The sequence below is a fragment of the Aphis gossypii genome, chromosome X (assembly GCF_020184175.1).
Source record: "Aphis gossypii isolate Hap1 chromosome X, ASM2018417v2, whole genome shotgun sequence".
NCBI lineage: Eukaryota > Metazoa > Arthropoda > Insecta > Hemiptera > Aphididae > Aphis > Aphis gossypii.
Window position 1 is genome coordinate 36,747,255 of NC_065533.1, and position 22,023 is coordinate 36,769,277.

The 22,023-nt window shown below is 29.3% G+C and overlaps 1 protein-coding gene across 4 annotated transcripts; it reads right to left on the reverse strand.

Annotated features, from left to right (window-relative positions):
• Positions 1-1,655: 1,655 nt before the first annotated feature.
• On the reverse strand, positions 1,656-21,316 carry LOC114132970 (GATA zinc finger domain-containing protein 5). Of its 4 annotated transcripts, none has more exons than XM_050208044.1 (7): positions 21,023-21,316; positions 10,095-10,586; positions 9,831-10,023; positions 9,502-9,571; positions 9,228-9,377; positions 8,446-8,588; positions 1,656-7,841 (listed from the first exon to the last, which is right to left on the reverse strand). In XM_050208044.1, the coding sequence occupies exons 1-7, from the start codon at positions 21,196-21,198 to the stop codon at positions 5,904-5,906; spliced, it is 3,162 nt and encodes a 1,053-aa protein (XP_050064001.1). In that variant the 5' UTR covers positions 21,199-21,316; the 3' UTR covers positions 1,656-5,903. The 4 variants fall into 4 exon arrangements, with proteins under 4 accessions (XP_050064001.1, XP_050064003.1, XP_027854382.2 ...); XM_050208046.1 differs by lacking the exon at positions 21,023-21,316 and adding an exon at positions 20,062-20,946; XM_027998581.2 differs by lacking the exon at positions 21,023-21,316 and adding an exon at positions 19,684-20,043.
• Positions 21,317-22,023: the final 707 nt, after the last annotated feature.

A 22,023-nucleotide genomic window follows, 5' to 3' on the forward strand; every position in this document is an offset into this window, starting at 1 on the left:
GCCCTTCAATTAACATCTGTAGATTAATATTTATAAGGAAAGTATACTATTGAGATGACACTTAAGTACCTACATTGTATGGATGTGACAATATAATATTGTCATATTATATTTATTATTATTCAAGGTATTAAAATTTATTTATTAATTTAACTTAAACGTGGCTGGATTATTTTAATAATCTCTCCCACTCAACACTCAACCTAGTTAGGTTACCTGAAATTACAATTTTGTATTAACTTAATTACGGAGTATATAATTTTTTTTATTTTTCATTTAAAATGATTGTGAATACAGCATGATTAAATTTAAGATTTAAAGTGAATTTCTACCTTCGTGAATGGTATACCTACTTTTAATCGGCACCTACACATCCGTACACACAAGTTTTTAATGAATATTATACTGTAATTATAATCACTAAATGATAGTGACTAATTCAGTCCTCTCAAAATGATATAAGATAATATTGCCTGACAACAGGTAACATATTTTTGTTCAATAATGTTTCAATATAAAAGAAAAAAAATATAGTAACCAAATTCCTTCATTTTTGTGGGACAATTATTAGGTCTAAATAGGCACAATATTTTTTTGCATCTTAACATATATAATACAATCCATAACTGAATTTCTTTAATAAATTAACAATATTATTTTGTATCTACATACTATAAGAACGATAATATCAATTTATTTAAATTTACAGTTTTAAATCCAGAATACTCAAAAAATGGAATACAAATAATCAAAATTAGTACGAATTTTTTTCATTGTTAATATCAAAAAGATATATTATTATTATTCAGTTATGTGGTTTTATTTCATCATACTTTTTTTTTTAAATATTGAAAATTTTCAATTCATTTTTAATTTTAATTATTTATTTTTAGGAAACCAAATAATATAAATATTTATTTTGATCTACCCAACATACAAATTCAAAACAGTTTCTTATTCTTCTGACAATTATCAACATTTTGAATTCAATGACTAAGCAATAATATAGACTATATTATTACTTATGTATGTATTGGGTATAGTAATAAAATTTCGGCAAGTATTATCATCACCTTGAGTTTTTTTTAATTGTAATTCTTTGGATACAAGATACAACCATGACGTCATGACCAAATATTTATATTTCTGTTAAAATATTATATTTTTTTCAAGACATACTAGTATTATTATCAATGAAAATCTTAAATAATAATAGGTACATCATAACTTAATTTCAATATACTAGGTGGGGTGGTCAATAATACAATTTATTGGTGATTAATTTTATAAACAAAAAAAAAAAAAAAAATGAATAATAATATCAAATTATTTTTCATTCCTTGATGTATTAAGTTAAAATTAATTTATGTTAAGTACCAAATACGAGTTCAGTTAGAATGTTACTTTAAAAGTAACTTTTTAGCTAGTTAATGCCCAGCTCTAGGTTAATTTAAGTATTTAAATGTTGTTCGTATAGATTACTTATTTATTTGACTTTTTTTTCATTGTTTTCAATTTTTATTGCATTATAACATTTTTCAAAGATATTTTACAATTATTGTTTATGGATAGTAAATAATTAAATATAATAAGTAATAATAATTATTATTATAATTATAATATATATCAAAACAATAATATTATCCTGACGTAAATATAAATACAAATAGTTTTATTAATTAAAAAACATAGATACAAGTATTATATACACATAATTTAATCAATTTCCTGAATGTGACGCTTCATATATTTAAAATAATAATATGATAAATATGATAATTACACAGCATTATGCATTTAAATTTTCAATTCAACTCCACAGATAAAACAATAAGACTAAAACGATATTATTTTATTAAATTATATCATACAATACAATAGACCCAAGGCAATACATAGCTCCTTCTGGCTATTCAACTATTAACAAATAAATAATCAGAAAAATATTCACAGTTTAATACTAGGATACATTTCTAAAAAAGAAATAAAAATTCAAAATGCACCTTGTTTCGTTTATATATCATACACAATGTACATTTTTTCTTTTTAGTCAAAAGTTGGTTAAGTCTTGGAATCAAAAATGTCGGCTTGATGCAATAATAAAATACTAAAATTATTGTTACAATATGCTATGAATAGCATATCATAACAATACAAATAGTATTTTTGTTTAACTGATTTTTGTTAATAAGATTAATAATATACACAAAATTATGAATTATTGTATGCATATATATTAGGAAATTGCTTGACCATTAGGTAACTATGGTTAATTTCGAGTTCATAATTTCACATGAGATACATATTTGTAACTGGACATTAAAACTTTTATTAGGTAATACAAGGGGAGATATCTGTTCTAAATATGTTATATGTATTTAGTGTTAAATCATATGAAATTATTAAAATTAAAATAATTATATTAATGTCTAAACTTAAAAAAATTGAGTATGGATAATAGTTACAATGTGAAATATATAAATATTTATAATAGTATTAAACACATACTTATTTTGAAATGAAACGTTGTACATACATCTTAAAAGGATAAAATAAAAATGAGATTTCAAATAGGAGTATGTTTAGTGTTTCACAGTGATTATTTCTCAAGTTTTTTGTCTATATTATTAATCTTTGCTTTTTATTTGAATTTCATAAGTACATAAAATTAGTATAAATATGAAAAAAAAATGAATGAAATTGTATAATTTGATCTTACTTTATTTATTTATTAGATAAATAATTTAATTATTTTAGAAAAAGCATTGTTTTTTGCTACATAAATCATAGATTTGTTTTATTAATTCATTTAACACATTGGAAATGACTATGTATAGAAATTAAAATTATATATGATAAAAAAATGAATATTTATAATTATGAAATTCTGATTAAAAATCAGTCAATTCATTTTTACACAGTTACAAATAAATTAAATCGATCTGTTATAATTTATTTTATTTTATTTAGTGCAATTGTTGTATGATCTTTATTATATCTGTATTCATAAAAACAAAAATGTCTGAAGTGATTTTTAGTAACAAAAAGATATGTTAGTTGTGTGTAATAATTTTAGATTTTTGCAAAGTTATATTATGTTATTTAATGATGAATAGTTTGCCATTTTAGTCCCCATAAGTTATAATTTTACACAAAAATAGCTAAATGTAGAGTAACAAACATTTGAAAAAAAAAACAATTTTAACAACATAACTATTGAAATAATACATTGAATGAATTAACACTAACAAGGTTTAAAAAAAAATACTATGGGTATGCAAGTCAAAAAACAATAACAAAATAAGACAATCTAATGAACCCTAAAACATTGACCAAATACACGCGCACACAAGATAAAAATAAGGAACGAAATTGAGCCAAATCACATCATAATATTAGTTGTATACAATTTGTGTGTTATCCTTTGGCACGTTTTGTTCTAAGCTTAAAGTATGTCTTACAGATTTTATTAAATGTACTGTAACATTATTAACCCTGTTACAGAGAATAATATTACAGTACACATATATTATATTACTTATATGAAAGTCAAAAGAGAACTGGGAGAAATAATTGAAACAAATATGTATTATTCATTTTAAATAATATAGATAGGAATTATTGTATTAAAGATGGTATAATGCATTGTTTTTACGTATTAAACATAAAATTCAACAAAAAAAAAATTTATAGGGATCATATATTCATAAAATTGTAAAATTAAAATTCAATAATTATTAAAAAACAAACAAAAAATAATTGTAACATATTTTAAGAGCTATTGAAATAATTGGTATAATAATAATAATCATAATAATAAAAACAAATTAAATATAATTTAACTACAAAGCAAATTATAATATCAAGTCTACTCTCGTAAATGTTTCTTTAAATAATTAAATACATATATATAGTAAGTATGTATATATATTATATAAGTATAACAAAGAACAAAGAAAGAATATAATAGGGATTGTAATGTTATTTTCGCAAAATGGTAACGGAGAAAATAATAAATGAATAGAGATTAGAGAAGTTTCATTTTGATATTAATATAAATGTACATTGAATATTGTTTATCCTTCATTAAATTTGACACATTAATATGGTCTAACAATTTTTATTTTTTTTATAACATTTAGTTCTAATGAAGATTTTATATATATGAAAACAAAGAAAAAATTAATAAATGTATTAATAATTAGATAAATAGAACTGAAAATCTGATTGAATTTTTTTTTTATCAATCAATTTGTAAAATCAAGTTTTTAAAAATTCACAATTTTTAATTTAGATGGATAAAAATTTTAGGGGGAGGGGGCTAAGATTCCCACAGGGCGGTGGATAAGTCCCCAAAGCCCCCTATATACACTCATACATCATACTCTCATTTTAATATAGACATTTTTTAGAAGTCATTAATAATTTGGTTTTAAATACAAACACTATATTTTAACAAAATCTTTAAAAATTCAATAGAAAAATGGGTATTATTTTTCATTTTAGCACATTTAAAATCAAATTATGTTCATTCAATAAGCAAAATGTCTTCTCTCATTACAGATTGTATATATAATACTTTTACTATGCTATTATATTTGCTCATCTTATGTTATTAATTAATTTTTATTATATAATATACACTTAAAATTCTACTAATGGTGTAAACTAAAACATAGAAATCGAATGAAAAAGTGTTAAATAAATAATAACTGACATACATGATCTATGCAGTTTCAGAATGCGAATATAGAACATTATACTTATTAATTAAATATAGATCTTAGAAGTTGTTATTTTCCTAAGTTAATTAAATAATATAGTTACAATAAAGTGTGATCTTTTTAGAGTTTCGCAATAATATTATCAGATGAAATTGGATATTTGCTGGGAGGTAAAACCATTGTTTTGAAATAAAATAATTCTTGTACATTACAAAATTATTAAAAGTGAAACAGTTGTGAAACACAGTGATTTTTGTATCAAATTTTTATTATGATTTATTACATACATTTATCAACTTTAAAAGTTCCTTTTTTTTTTTTTTTTTGGAATGTCCAATCTAAGTCAAATTTATCAATTTGATATATTCTATCTCTATAACATTTTATTATTTATATATATTATCATGAATTTGGCGGTTCTTGACCAATTTAATCTATACGAACCGGAGGTAACTGATTTAATTGCACAAACCCAGTCAAAATGTATATAATAATCACAATACTTTCGGACACATCATAAATCAACTGATAGGAACCCACGAACCATTTGAACAAATAAAATACCAATGTACACGAAAACAAAAAATACTTAGGAGGATAAATATTGGTAACGTGAAAATATTGTATTACTCTAATAATATAACAATAATATTGGTTGAGCAAAAAGATGACATTGAACAAATTCGAGTTAAAATCGCAAAATTACGATATCGCCGAACAAATAGAGAATAGTTTTATTAACAGATTATTTTTTTTTAAAGGTAGAATTTTCATAAAAAGAGAAAAATATAATTTATAATAAGATTCTAATGTGCCATTGTATACGAAGTTAGTAAATTTAATACTCTGTGGTAACTTCGGCGTATTATTTTACTCAAATTTATTAAATAAAAATTTTAAAGTAAACTATGAGTATTTACAATTTATTAAATCGAATTCAGGATATGAAGAAAAGTAATATGATTGATAAAAGATAAATATCATGAGAGAAAATAACTCAAACTATTCTCATAGTTGCATACAAGTTGTCAATGAACCGTTCCCTGAATATATAACCAAGTATTATAATATTTACAAATAATATTATTATAAACAATTGATAAAAGAGATTAATACAATGCGATGGTTGAAAAAATATCAGAGAAAATATCGCAGTCTTTTTACAGCGTTTCCGCGAGTTTAATAGTTACCACCACCATATCCAATATCCATTCGGTTAACAGACAAATACCCACCACTAGATTGAATATAAGGTGAAACTCCATTACCACTATTGTTATTACCATATGACATGGAGTTTTGAGGGGGGTAAGGGAAATTTGGAGTTGGCATGTGTATGTTATGTGTGTTGTGTGAATATCCATTTCCAGGTGGTCCTAATCCCCCATTAAATTGCATTGAGCTGGCATACTGATTGTTGTATGGCTGTTGGTACTGTTGTTGTAGTCTATCCATGTCCATCATAACACCACCAGAATGATGATGATTATAATTTATTGTAGGCGGTGGTGGTGGGTACGATGAAGATGTAAGGTTGCTAACGGAAAATGTTGATGGTTGAGACATTGTTGCTTGTTGATGATGATGATTTGCCCCATTTGTTAATGAACTTACTGAAAAGTTGTTCATATTTCCTTGGGGTGCACAAGGTGATGACGAATAAGAATAATTTAATGAGGGAGAACATGAGTAATCATTAGGCATGTAACCTGAGTTTGATTCATCCATATATTGATGATGATGATGATGATGTCCACTATGCTGTACATCACTATCATTCATATTAGGAATTTGTTCAACTAAAGATTCCAAACCTGATAAGCTTTTTGCTGTAACATCTTGATTATTTGTTAACTTTTGTTGATGTGGATGTTGTTGTTGTTGTTGCTGCTGCTGCTGTTGCTGCTGTTGTTGTTGTGGATATCCAGTTGGTGGTGGAGGATAAACTGGAGATTCTGCTGGAGGATAGGCCGGAGACCCTGCTACAGACTCTACATTGCCTGAATATTCATCATATCCATGTGATTGAGGATAATGATGCATATCCATCTTTGTATTAGTTTTTTGTGGTTGCTGAGGCCCACCGACGGAATTATTAAACTGGCATTCCATTTGAGAAGGTCTAGAATGTTGGTCAACTCCAATAAGATCTTCTTTGGTTACACCACCACTGTGCTGACTACTGTGAGGACTATTATCTTCGGCCAGCAGGCTAGCTGGTGGCTCGAAATCAGGTGGACCCAAACTAGGTGAGGCTGGAGATCGTGATCCTAAATTATGTTCTGAAGAGATAGCTGCACTGATTTCTGAGGACAAATCAGAATGTGTGAAGGATGGAGCTTGTGGTGATTGAGAATACCTATGTTGTTGCGATTGAATAGGCGAACGGTGATGGTGAAAATTTGGATTGTTATTTCCACCACTACTGCCTCCACCACCACCACTTCCACCACCACCCCCACTGTTTGATATAGGTGAATGAGAAGAGCTTTGGTTGTTATATATATTATTTATAACATTATTTCCTCCATATAACTGTGATAAGTTCATTGGAGACTGAATTGGCGGAGAGAAACAATTTGATAATTGTGTTGATGGGTTACTGTGTTCACAAGATAAAACTGGTGGCACAACATTATTTGTTGGTGGTAATTGATTTGGATCAGGCTTAATTTTTTTCGGTCTGCCTCTTTTCTTTTTAGGCATGCCTTCTCGTTCATCCACTACTTGAGGTTTAGGACGCTTAACTTTCACTTCTTCGGGTGCTCCATCTTTAGTTTTTATTTTCTTCGGTCGCCCTCGTTTCTTCTTTTGTACCACAGGTGGTTCATCCTTGATATCAGCAATATTTTCTATTGTTTCTTGGTTTTCAACAACAGAATTATAATTATTGAAATACACAGATGGCACTTCATCTTTAGGTTCTTCTTTGATATCTGGCTCATAATAATTTTTTAATTTAGTAAATGAGAAAACCACTTCACTGTCATCAATTTCAGCCACCAGACCATTTAAATAATCTCGAAACTTCTTTAATGCAGCATAAAATGGAACTTTATCAGCTGCTCGTGGTAATTGTGCACATCGGGCACTAGATGATGGCATTACCCACATATACTATAAAAATTGTAAAAAAAAAATATTAATTGATGCATGACATAAAATATATTCATAATATGTAATATTATTAAATTTTAAATTATTTAAGTTTACTTCCATAAATAAAATTACAATCTTCATGGTCGTGTTAATGAAAATATGTTTTTGTTAAGTATTGGTGAAAATTATTTTAACGATTGATTTTACCTATGACATGAAACAATTAAAGAACTTTATCCACAATACATATGGTTAACTTAAACACTTAGTACATAATATAATAACAATGTGGACATCACCAATGCTAATATCTATGTCCAGTACTGATGATGTGACATACAAAGTTACTAAAATAAGAAGTATCTATTTATTTATTTTTTTAAACTAGTATTAAATTACGTCTTCAGTACTACAAAAGAATATTTTAGTTATAAATATGAAGGTATGATGCACAATAGAAGTATCCTTGAGCTAGCATAACTTAATGAATTGAAAATTAATTAATTCAGGAAAATAAATTGAAAAAATAATATTAAAAAATATATATATATATATATTGAAAATAAAGTTAGCAAAGTCAGGATATAAATACTAAACACTATTAATAAATAAATAAGTTTACCGTATTTGTTCCATCAACAAGTTCTGGTTGACGACCAAATGTAAAATCTTTTTTCCCGGAAAACACTTCAAAAATAAGTTTTCCGTTAAATACTGCAATTTTTGGTTTAAATCGTTGTAGCTTTTCTAGAAGAATTTGACTTCCTAAAGTGAAAAAAAAAAATTATAAATTGTTAAATTCAGTTATAGAATATTTTCATTCTTGTTTAATTTCTACTATTTGTTATTGAAGAAGTAGATAAAAACTGTAGATACATAAAAAAAAATGTGAATGAAAATAAATAATTTTTGATTAATGAACATAATACTAATAGTTTAATAAGTTGATTTAGTATGCTGTGGATCAAAAATAATGTTTTAAATTTTTATTTACTTTACAATAAAATTTTTGTGAAATACCCATCTACAATTTTTGACATTTTAATTTTAGAAAAAAAAATAAAGTTTATTATTAACTTTGCCAATAACATTTCTAATACGGATGATTTTATAAACATGAATGTATACATACATTTAATATAATTTTTAATTGAAAAGTAAACATATAGAATAAATTGATTTGTATTATTTTCAAGAGATACTTATGAAGGTTAAATTTAGTTACTTGCAATTATAAAATATATAAGTATTGGGTGCTACCTATATTTCTAATTAAAAAAAAAATAGTAGAAAATGTTGTATGTTAGTTGAGATAATATCATAATGTATAGTACATTGGAACTCACTATATTGAATATTTACAAAATTTAAAATGATGCATTTAAATAAATATAGAAAACAAACCTTCTTTAATTTCTTTTCTTGTGAGATCAGCACTACCCTTTGTAGCTCGCTCTACCATATTGGTAAAACCTATACCATTTTGAAGTAGTTTATAATCATCATCAGCAGTCATAGGTTCTGGTGTAAGACCAGATAGGTATAAACATTTCCCTATAAATGTAAAATAAAATAAGTTAGCCATATGATATACAAAACTGTCAATAAATTAAGTACAGTACCCATAATTTATTGTGTATAAAATCAAACTTATTTAAAATAATATGTATTTACTAACAGAAATGATTTCCAGGACCTGCATAATGATGACCTTTATAAGCAGCAAATAAACCAGGATTGATACCAATCTAAAAAAAAAATTAAAGTTCAATAAGGTAATTAACTTAACATTTTATTCTTGTATAAAAAAAGTAATTAAATATTTTTAAGTTTATAAAACATACAACAGTAATTAGACTTAAAATGTAAAAAGACAAGATGATATTAATAATAATATTATATATAGGTACAATTTTTAATAATCTAATGCCGATATGAAAAATTTGATATATCTCATCACAAAATAGAATATATAAAGTAACAGTAGTCAAAATTTATTATACTCACAATCACAATATCCAAATTATTAGTAAGATGGTCAGGTAAAGTGCGCTTTGATACCTCTTCTTCAGGCATGCCATTAAAACGGTCATGTTTTTTTCTTTCTTTGTATACTTTGGAAGGATTTGTCAACAATTTATCTTTTGGCAACATATGTTGCATTAACCCAAATGCTTGATCAGGGTTTAAGCATTGCAAACTAAACATAAATTATGTGTCTTAAATATACATTTGATAATGACAAATAATAATAATAATAGATTAGTTTACCTCATCTGATCTTCGGGTTTAAATTTTTTCTTCCTGCCTCGCTTCTTTGGCATGTGTTGTAAAATCATTTCTTCAGTATATTGCAAGTTTTGTTGGCTATGATGCTGCATTTCTTCATCAACAAAACTGTATGGATCATCCGGCATATCATACTTAATTTGGTGTTGTTGCATGTTGTTCATTTGATGATGATGATGAGCATGACCATGGTGATGTGGATGCATGTGTGTATTCATATGTTGTTGTTGATGATGATGCATTGGAGGTAACTGATTCATAATATTATTATGATGCTGAGCTGCTGCGGCTGCAGCTGCAGCAGTAGCTGCTGCAACGGCTACTGCGGCGGAATGTTTAGCTGCAGCTTGTTCAGCATCAGTACCACCGCCACTTGTTTCATATCCATCATCCGCACACGCAGATTCTTGTTTTACAGAAGATGCTGGCTGAGGTCCATTGTTAACAACATCACAATTACCATAATTGTTAGACCTGCACATATTTTAAAATAAACCAATTAATAACATTAATCGGTCAATGATAAATAAAAAAGAAGAAAAAATGAATTGTTTACAAGAGTCAACTCGAGAGTCAAGTAAGTCAATAGAACTAGTATGTTGAATTGATATGATTATTTTTAGTTAAAATTTAATGGTAAGTCATACATTCAAAAAATAGGCTAGAATAGGAATTGGTTACTTGGTATAAATTCTACTAGTTTAAAAAAAAAAATTAAACATAAACATAAAATAATGTTTTACTGAAGTGTGATTAAAGGTTAATTTAATATCAAGTACCTATGTTAAATTGTTAGTTTTTCAAGAAACACTTTTGCTATAGCTAATAATTTACAAAAATTAATATCATAGAAAAATAACAAAATTGTTGTGTAGAATATTTTTTAAATTTAAATTAACAATAATATGACGTATTACATAATATGTTATACCTACTGCAAAGACTGAGTTATAAATACAAGCATCCAATTATTTTGTACCTACATCTAGAAATAGTTTTAATACATCGAGAACATCATAAACTAGGTTTAACCTAACAAATTCAAGTTACAACCTATATACCTGCACTCTAATAATGTTATGTAATAGCACATAACGACAAAAACTAATAATACGACACATCCGCATTGAATTCAATCCTTCATTATTATAGAAATTATTTTATAAGAATCTTGATGATATTGTTGTCTACACTCAAATATTGAATATTAAATTTAGTGCTTACGCCACACCAATACAACCAAAACAAAAGTATTAAGAAACGGAATTTCTGCATTAAAAAGGGACGAATTAAATATTGAAACAAAACTCATTGAATAAATAATAAGACGAAGAAATACGGTCGATTTGAAAACGAGAATTTATTGAACACATTATTGCGGGTAGGTAGGTGTTGACCGTGTGTTATATTATTTCCGAGAACATTTTGACGGAGGAACGTGTAATAATATGCGTCGTACTACTCAGACGCCCAGAGAACGTACCTAACAACGATTATCATAAACACGCATTAAGTAGTTTTTTTTATTCAAAAGTTCATACCCACGGACGATTATATAACATTATGGAATGGACTCTACCCCAGCAATAGTATTACAGTAGAATGATAGCTTTCCGTTCACACGTCGATAGATAACTTTCACGTTATAGGTCATGGGGAAAAAATGAATAATTTTTTTAATATTTCACATTAGATATTTGATGGATAATAGTAAAACATATAGACTCGCATCAAAATAAGTGAATTAATATTTATTATATTTTATTATACAATAATATTCTATGAATCGAGTAGAATAATGAACGACTCAAATTCCAAATACAGTATTGCTGGTGCATGTATAGTGAGAGGATTTCGTACGATAGACTGATGTTCCTATCCGCGGTTTTGTTATACACTACATCAATATCTATGATAATAATACGCATAAGTTATGGCGTAAGCTCTTGAAACCCGACCGACATAAGCACTGTACAATATTATTTTCTTTCCCATTTTTTACATTCAGATCTATCGTCCGAAACTTATAACTAAATCGATAAAATATTGTCAACAAAACAGTTCTCGACTTAACGACTTGACGGAGATATTATATCGTACTAGGACTATTCTATCTGGTTTTGTTTGATCAAAAGTTCGGTACTGGTTCCGACGTTAAACGAGTTAGTTTTGCACACACGAGAGTACGGGACATCTGTGTGATGGTGGGAGTGGTTAGGGAATGAGGGGAAGAGCTGTGCCGAAGTGGTGAGGAGAGGCGGCGTCGGGTATATGATGGGTCGAAGGGTTGGCGGGTGTGTAGGGGGGAATAAGAAAGAGGGAGATTAGCGAACTGGGTGGTGGCGGCGGCGCACGCGGCAGGGTGTATTGATTTATGATTCCGGCCAACACAACAGGCAACCTGGTCAGGATACGTGCACAGGGTTGCAGGAACAGAGGTCGTAGAGAACTGAACGCCACCGGGGATTAATGGTCGTTGAACTTATTATTTAGCGGGGTATGGGGTTTTTTCAAAAAAATAAAAATAAAAATTTGTCAGAGTGCATTCCAAACGGTACACACTCAAAACGGAATATTTAGTTGTGCCTATTTCGCTGTCTAGTGAAGAAAATAAAAATAATTTAATGATATTTGATAACGAATACACACAATCGAGTCGGCTGTTTATTACGATATTATTAGGTACACAATACATGATATTATACATTTATACGTCAAACTGAAACAACCGTTAGAAATACTGTAAAGAGTTTTATTGGTACACCGTGTTGCAACTTGCAAGTAAAGTTTTCAAAGTGAAAAAGTTTTTTAAACGCACCTATACAGATATATAAGCAATAAAGTACCTCGGATTGTTATACACACCGCGTTTTCTTATTATTAATACCCACTGTGAGTAAACTACTAACCAGACTAAACTTGTTTCGGTTTTTAAATAAATAACAAGCAATTAAGGGCTAACTCGATATTCATAAAAAAGTATGATGTACAATTGAAACGTCAATAATTTAATAACAAACCCAATAAATAACCGCCATCCTGAATAATATGGATTTGATACCTAATAAAATAAAATAAGTTTTCAGTACTTACAGAAAATTGGTTAACTAATTCTAAAAATCTAGTAGATGGTATAATTGGAAACAATTATTTTGAAATGATTAAAACTTGTACCTTGTAACTTGTATAATATAAACCTAACCTAACATTGAATATTGTTTGTATATTATATTACTAAAGACTACATAGAGATAAAAATGTTTTACAATCGTTATGAGCTAGGGACTATATCAATATATAGATATATTATACTTTTATAGTTTATTAGAAAAAACAAAGAACCTATTTATTAATTGTAATAATATCGGGAATGATTAGGGCCAAGAGGTTTTACAAGCACATATAGGTAAATTGTTTTTTTTCATGCAATTAACTACATAAGTATATAATCGGTACAAGCCAACAGGCTCAATTACAGACAGACGACACGATGACAACACATATATTTATTACAATGTATTTTTATTATAACCGAAAACGTAATACATGCGTGTATCGCGAATGTGTAGTTTAAATCATCCCTGCTGGTGAGTGGTGTAGTGACGGGGGCGGTGGTGGTGGTGGTGTATAATCGAGGAAGTTTATTGATTAATTTTTTTTTTTTTTTGAAAGCTGTGTGTATATGATGGTGGTATCCTACGGCGTCCGGGAGCTCTTTTCGGTGGCGGGGTGATGGAGTTTCCATAGTCCCCGCCACTTGAAAATCCGGAACACCGAGGGACATACGCACATCCTGTACAAGCATTTCGCGTTTCGCCGTCGACAAGAGACGCTGACATTTTGCACACACCCAAAAACCCCGTTGTCACGCGTTAAGAATATTATAGCATCGTCAACATATTATTCTTATTATTAGAACCAACGCATACACGTTCTCTATATAGCAAACCGAATCTGCTACAATCACTTTTATTACTAATCGATTTTTAAACCACTCGACGGACTAGTACATTATTACTGCTGTAGCATAAAATTTTTAAAGAGGCACGGTGTAAGACAACAATGACAACAACAAGAACAACAGCAGAAGCAACATCGGCAACAACATAATAACAAAAATAATATATACATTAGGTTAAGCCTCTCTGTACAGATAACGAGAGAGATGAAATTGAAAAGGGGGAACACGGTTAAACAAAACGGAAGGTAATGAAGATATTATTATTCTCCGAGCGAAGATGACATAATAATAATAATGATAAATTATGTACATAGCGATGCGACGAAGAATACATAATAATATTATTATATCGTATAAGAACGGGTCACCACGTCTCGAGTACATGTCGAAACTACAATAATAATTATGCGACGACAGAAATTGGTAAAAAGGACGAATTTATGACTATATAATAGGAGGCAGCGATGACGATAACCGAAGGGATATTTTGTCTTTATCAATGTCTCCTCTGATGAGGAGTATAAAAAACTAACCAAGAAACGTTGCACGTTTCGTACAGATAATGATATTACGTGATATGTGTGTGTGTTTGTTTTTTAATCGACGGCCTCTGGTTTGGTTCGGTAACGAATCATCAACGAGAGAAATAGCGTCGAAAGCGGACAAAATTAATGTTGTGGCGATATCGTAGCCATATGACGTGTAAACGATAATAATTAGTGTGCGTGTATGCCCGCCGATGTAGTAGCCCCCAACTTGCGCTACGCCACGGCCAATGTGTACACGCGCACGCGCACGACCGTGTCGGTCGATGCGGGCACACCACATTCGATCGCATGAAACATTTTTTAGGAACGCAATAATAATATTATAATAGGTACTATTATTATTATTTGGATGATAAAATAATATATTATTATGACTGTTGTGTATTAAACGCGATAAGAATTTCTAAAAAACGTAGAATTGTTCACATATCAGATAGGTAGAGGTATTTTTATTCGGCACGGAGTCGGTTCGAAAACGGAAAGTCGGAGCTATATTACACCATACCTGTGTCTAGCATCAATTCATTACGCTACAACTCGCCTCCTCCAACCGTAACCGCGATCGGGCAAGTCGATCCAACCCGTTTTGAAAAATAAAATGTACAGACGAAAGATAAAAAACATGGAACCCGTTTTTGGAAATCTAGTCACACGTACACTCAGTATATATACATAGGTACTCTTCGTATACAATAACGTAGAAAAGTGAATAAATTGAAACGCTTAATATTGACTACTTTTTTTTGACTAATCTATAATAACTCAAATTAAGTACAGCATTTTTAAATACTTGCCATAAAATAATACTAAAACTTTTCCTATTTACATGCATAAATAATTTACTACCTATAAATCTAATCACATTTAATAAAATGCAAAAGCTTCATCATTGGCCTGTATACTATATTTAATCTTATTATAGTATATAATATTAAAACACTATTTTAAATAATACTTATATTTGTAAATTTATTTTTACTTCATGAATTATAATTAACATAAAGTTTTAAATAACTGCATATAAAAGTCAATATTTGAACAAATAGAAATGTCAATTTTTTTTGGTAAATAAATATTTGATATACCTGATCTTTTAATTATTTTGAAAACTTTAATATGATTTAACTATTTTCAAATAGAATAACACATAGCTGAAAGTATTGTAGTAAGTTATCTTTTTTTAATAATAATATAGTAAAATTGATTATTAACAATATACCTATGGGTAATAAATATAAAAATCTTACTGAATGTTTTTTTAAATAACATCAACTACTGGATTACATATTATATTTTTAATTTAAATTACTTCAAAAAAGTATATTCATACTATTATATATACCTAATATTGATCTTAAAAATGCTTTTTTTTTTAAACTACTTGTGTGTTTAAGTTTTACTTTATAATCTGAATGAATTGATTTATATATATATAAATAAGGAATTAGTCAATGTCTTAATTAGGTACAATAAAAATTAAATCTGTAAATAAATAATATTTTATCAATGAACTTGTAATTCACTTTATTTAAAACATCTAAATAAAAAGTGATTTTCAGCTACCCAATTTAATTTGTGTTTTTATTTAATTTACTTAAGTAGCTTAAAATTATCATTAATAATCCCAGCTTCAAGTATTTAACATTTAGTTAAATATTATAGGTGTCAATATTTACATAGGTAATGATTATGATAAAATGTCTCTTTAAGTGACATATAAATGTAACCTATAGAAACTACTTATTTATTTATATTTATTCAATTTGCTTATTTAAATAGTTATAATTTTACAAATATTTTGAAAAAAAATCAAGTAGGCACTTTACTCATAACTTATAAGGTACTTACATAATATTGTATTAATTAAATCTAATTTTGTCAAATATATATATTTATGTATAATATATTTTTGTATTGTAAACATATTTAATTTATTATGTGCAAAATTTATTGTAGTTAGGTTAAGTTGAGCTCTAACATACTTAAAACTTATTAAAATAAAACATAGGTAACTATTAGTTATTAAAAAATTTTCAAGAATTTGTGTACTTTCATATTAAATTATAAGTAGGTAATTACCTAAATAAAAGTTATTAAGTAAAATAAATTGTATTGTTGTTAAGGTAAAACCATATATTAAACAATTGCAATTATTTAATAACAGTAAAGCTTATTTAAACATAAACTGTAGAACAAAAGATACATTTAAATCAATGTGATACATTTAAATTGAATGAAATTTATCAACTATTTAAGATTAAACTTTTTTCTTAACTCAATAAACTGTAGTTGGTATAATAATTAGGTATAGTGAAATGCATTTTGCTAACACAAATTAAATAACTACTACTTGGACTGACTGATACAGATATAAATTGGAATTTATTTAATATTCAATAATTACAACTAATAAACATTTTTTTTTAAGACTATAAGATAAAAAACCACGAAGTTTAGAAGAAAATTAGCAAGCAGGGCCAGCCTAATGCAATAACAAAATAAAGGTGGCAAATTTTGAACGAGGCAATGTAAATTAAAAATTGTCTATGGTGGCAAAATACATAAGGCTGACCCTGTGAATAATTATTTTGAGAATTGAAATTTGTTATTAAGATACATTATGTCTGAATGTGTTGAAGGTCCAAAATATAAGCTACTGTTCTTTAAAGTAATTTGTTTCCTTTTTTTTTTTTTTTTTTATTAATACCTACTTAAACAAAATATTTAACAAAATGTGATATAATTTATGCAAAATAAGTAAAATCCAAAAAAATGGTAAACATCCATTAATAGGTGTAAACAAAAAATTCAGCTTAAACTTTGTCATTAAAAAAATAAAAAAGAAACACTATTATATTATATTGAATAAACAAAAACAAATTAAATATTAATATCAATATTTACATTTTCCTTGTTAATAGATATCTCTCAAAAATTATATCATTAAACTACATTAATGAATGGGATATTTAATTAAAACAAATTATGATAATTTGACAAATATCTAATCTATGGTTATCAGCTCATTTTATCTTTCTTGGTAAATAATTAATATTAGCTGGAGAAATTATTATCAATATAATTAATAAAATGTTCCATAAAATATATAATAGTTATTTAAATAATGGATTTTTAATTATCTTAATATATATATATAAGTAGTAATATATAATAATAAAAATAAAAAGATTGTAACACTTGTTATACTAAATGATCTACCTACTTAGTTTAAATAAGGGAAATGCTACACAATATAATAGATTTGTTTGTTTAATTTATTACCCATCAAAATTCTATAATAAATCACTCAATGGTTGTATTAAACATCAGTACAATGTTTTCATTAACAGATAAACATTAAAGCATTCAATTCATTAATTTACTATTTACAAAAAATCTTATAGATTAGCAAAAAGTATATGTATAGGTATACAATAAGTTACTTTTCTTTCACAACCATGAACTAAAGATATTAGACTTATCAGTTATTTAAACAAATACTTACAATGGATTTACATTTTAATGCTCATCATTAAAATAAACATAAATATGTTGACATTTACACCAATTACATAATATTCACTTTCAAACCAAATATTTTGAATTCAAAGTAGATTAAATTATGAACTATAAATGGAATCTATTTACATTTCTAAAATTGAATTAAATAAAAGCAGGCACAATGTTAAAACAATAGAACCTAATAAGAGATATGTGCAGGTACTTGGTATTTGTTTCATTAAGGTATTTGTTGAGATGTCTATAATTTAATAAAATAAAATAAAACAATTATAGGTACTTAATTAATTAAAGATATTTTTGAATTATAGGAAAATTTTTTGATTATGCCAGTTGAATTTAAGTTAGTTTTAACAAATTTGATTTAATTCTGAACATAGGTACCTATCTACCAATAATGATTTTTTTTTGTAAATAATGATGTTTTAATTATTGTAGTTTTGATTCTGTGAGTACTTAAAGGTAATGATCCAAAAGTCAAAATCAAAATATGTACTAAGACAGTATTGTTACTGGTTCAATCAATTAAAAAAAGAAACTGTTTAATACTTATTCAAGGAGATAGTTTGGAAATTCAAAAAATATGCTCTAAAAATTTCAGTTAGGTATAAGAATTGTAAATTTAGCTAGTTAGAGACTTTCCACTTCAATACTTTACCTAATTCAAGGTTACTCTTACATAGGTTCCTATTTATTAACAATAAGTTTAATACAATACTCAAATAATCAAAACTAAAATATTACTAAATTAAGAGTAGTTAGTAATTATTAAATTATATATATATATATATATACATTATACATACATACATTATAGTAAATTTATCTCCACAACTGATTGTGTGTTTCAAATATGATATGAACTCACTGCATATGGCTTGTTTTAATTTGTGAGACTAACCAGAAAATGTAAAGGATTTTAGAGTTATGTTAATATTCTTTTGGGTACTTAAAATAATGCTTCAAAACACTTATTTCGATTATTCAAACAGTTAAGGGTATATAATTTGAATATACTATTTAGTATTTAAGTACCTACATCAAAATGAACAGTTATTTTTACTGTTTTAAACAAATAGATTCTAAATAATTGATATAATGTTGTTAAGTAAATATTTAAAGTTGAATTGTTTTATTCAATGTTAAAAAGTATCCTACTTATTGCGTTTAAACTTTAATCAAGTAAAACATTAACAATTAAACAGGCAAAAAGCGTGAACCACAATCTAAAAATGACATAACAGGAATGGGTAGAGTTAGTGTGTATGTACATGTATATATATATATATCTAATTTAACAGCTATGGTATAATTAAAACACTGATATTATATTTAAGTGCCTTCCAATATTTATAGTAATATTGTTACACATTGTATAGGTAACTTGATTTAGTAGGAATGGTGTGCTGAAATACATAAATAATTATTTATGAAGATAAGATACACCAATCTGACATAATGTTATACACTGATAACGAAACACGAGTTTCTTTTTTTTACATGGTTACCAAACACCGTAGTGAAAAAAAGGCATAAAACATACCTACCGAGATTTTGCAACATCGACAACGTCTACTCTCAGGCGCAGGTAAGAAACCAGTGGCGGCGCTGAGCCTACGCAGAGGCGACCGACGAGGAAAGTTTTGTGCTCACCTCAAAAACAAAAGACTAGACGCACTCTGAAATCCGTGCCGAGAGTGCTAGCGGCTTTCGCGACGAACCGTCGTCCGGCTAAAGTGCGACCCGACCGATTACTATATTATAGCTCACACATATTATTACTATTATTATTATAACTTTAGACGGCGGTACACGATAATACTACGAGTAGAAGTCGGCCAAAGACGTTATTATAACTGCGTTACCCGGGTACGATATTATTATTATTATTATTATTTATGCGTATAATTTAGTACTCTACCTGCCTCGGTGGGTCGTCGATTACGACGTGTGCGTGCGGGTAAATCGCAGGTAACAGTGTACATTATAATAGTCGTCGCGTTATGTTTTTCACACACACACACACACACATTCACACTCGCTAGTCACAGACATTCACTCATACAACAGTCACACACACACACACCGACAAACGGCCGTGTATAATCGGGCGGCTGGCGCGTGTGCTTTGCAGTTTGCACACACACGACACGTTCACGTCCACACACGCACACGGCACACGGACGGGCGCACAAACACACACACACGTACCGTTTGCACGCATACACGACAAGCCGAAGAGCCGTATCCGGTGGGAAAAAAAAAAAAAGTAATATGCATATAATATATTTATATAATAATATTATATTATTGTTATTAAAAACGGCAAAAAATAAACTACACACGCCAACACCGACGACGACCGCACAACTATCGGTCTCGAGTGCCCACAACGTATACGTATATTATTATACACAGTACACACACCCCCGTCAAGAGCTCGATCCCCCTACCCACACACACACACACACACACACACACACATACACACGTCGGCTCGGAAAAACGGAAAACCGTGTAGGTAACCAGTCTTTGTCTTCGTCTCCTCCTCGTCCACCGCCACCTCCCCCCGGGCCGGGGGCGGGGGCGTTCTAGCGTGTAGTACTACGAGAGAGTTGTTATAATACGCGTATCACGACGGCCGCGTCGTCCCCTCCCCCTGCGTGTGTGTTGATAATAAACCGATGACGATGATAAAAATAATGATTATGATGATGATGATGATGGTTGACCGTGAGGTGTGATAATAATATACGCGGAAAAATATAAAAAAAAAAAAAAAAAGGTAATATCGTGAGAAAAACGATGAGACGGGATAGTGACAAAAAAAAAAAAAAAAAAAATAGAAAAATATTTAAAAAACCGTAAAGCTCGACGCTTACTGTTGTTGTTGTTGTTGCTGCTGCTGCTGTTGCTGTTGCTGCTGCTGCTGCTGTTGCTGTTGCTGTTGTTGCTGCTGTTGCTTCAGAGAGGGCGAATTGCTGTCCGTCGACGAACCGGGTTCCATAGCGGCACCGAGTAGAGTAGCCGACTCGCGGAACAAAGTGGCCACCTGCATCTAACAGCAGCCGCTCCAATCTGCTGCTGCTGCTGCTGCCGCGGCGACCGTGTGGAGGTGCTGCTGCTGCACTGCCGCCGTCGTCGTTATTGTTATTACGTTATCCGGTACGCACGATTGCTATATTATTATTGCGAGCGGCTCTCACCCAAGGCGCGTCGCGTTCGTACGAACGCCGCCGTCGCACACACACACACACACACTGACGCGCACACACACCGACACACACTGCGGCGCGGGCGCACACCGTCGGCGGCGGCGCACACACACACACACGCACGCACACTGCCTACGCACGCGCGGCACACGTACGCACGCACGCACACGCACACACGCGGACGCACTACGACCGTCGCCGCCGCAGCGTTTCCACAACGGCGCCGTTCGTACGCGCCGGCCGCCACGGCATTTTTCGCGATGATAATAAAAAATATTATTATTCGCCACCGGCTCTCGCGTCGTGTCGGCGAAACGAAAGTCTGTAGTGGCGAGCTTTTGCGGTGTCGTCGTCGTCGTCCCTCAAAACGGTTCGGCCGGCGCACACACCGAACGTATTAAATATTAATATAATATAATATAATATAATATTGTACTACGATATTGCGCTTACGACGCGCGAAATATTTTTTAATACCGCGACACGAACGTCGTGGTCCGTGCGAAATCGTTTCAGATTTTTATTATTATTATTATTATTTTTTTTTTTAACCTATCGATATAATATTATAACGCTATTGTTATTATTATCATAGATCTCTAGGTGTTCTAGTCGTGCAATGCGAACGTACCCGGCGTAGAACGGGCATTGTCGGTAGTATTAGTGTT

What these genes read in the sequence shown, in the direction of transcription:
- LOC114132970 (XM_050208044.1), bottom strand. Translation starts at nt 21,198, where the DNA reads ATGCAGGTGGCCACTTTGTTCCGCGAGTCGGCTACTCTACTCGGTGCC. An exon ending in AAGAAAAGAAATTAAAGAAG is followed by an intron (nt 8,589 to 9,227) that starts GTTTGTTTTCTA and finishes TTTTCACTTTAG; the next exon opens with GAAGTCAAATTCTTCTAGAA. An exon ending in TTGTTGATGGAACAAATACG is followed by an intron (nt 7,842 to 8,445) that starts GTAAACTTATTT and finishes CAATTTTTATAG; the next exon opens with TATATGTGGGTAATGCCATC.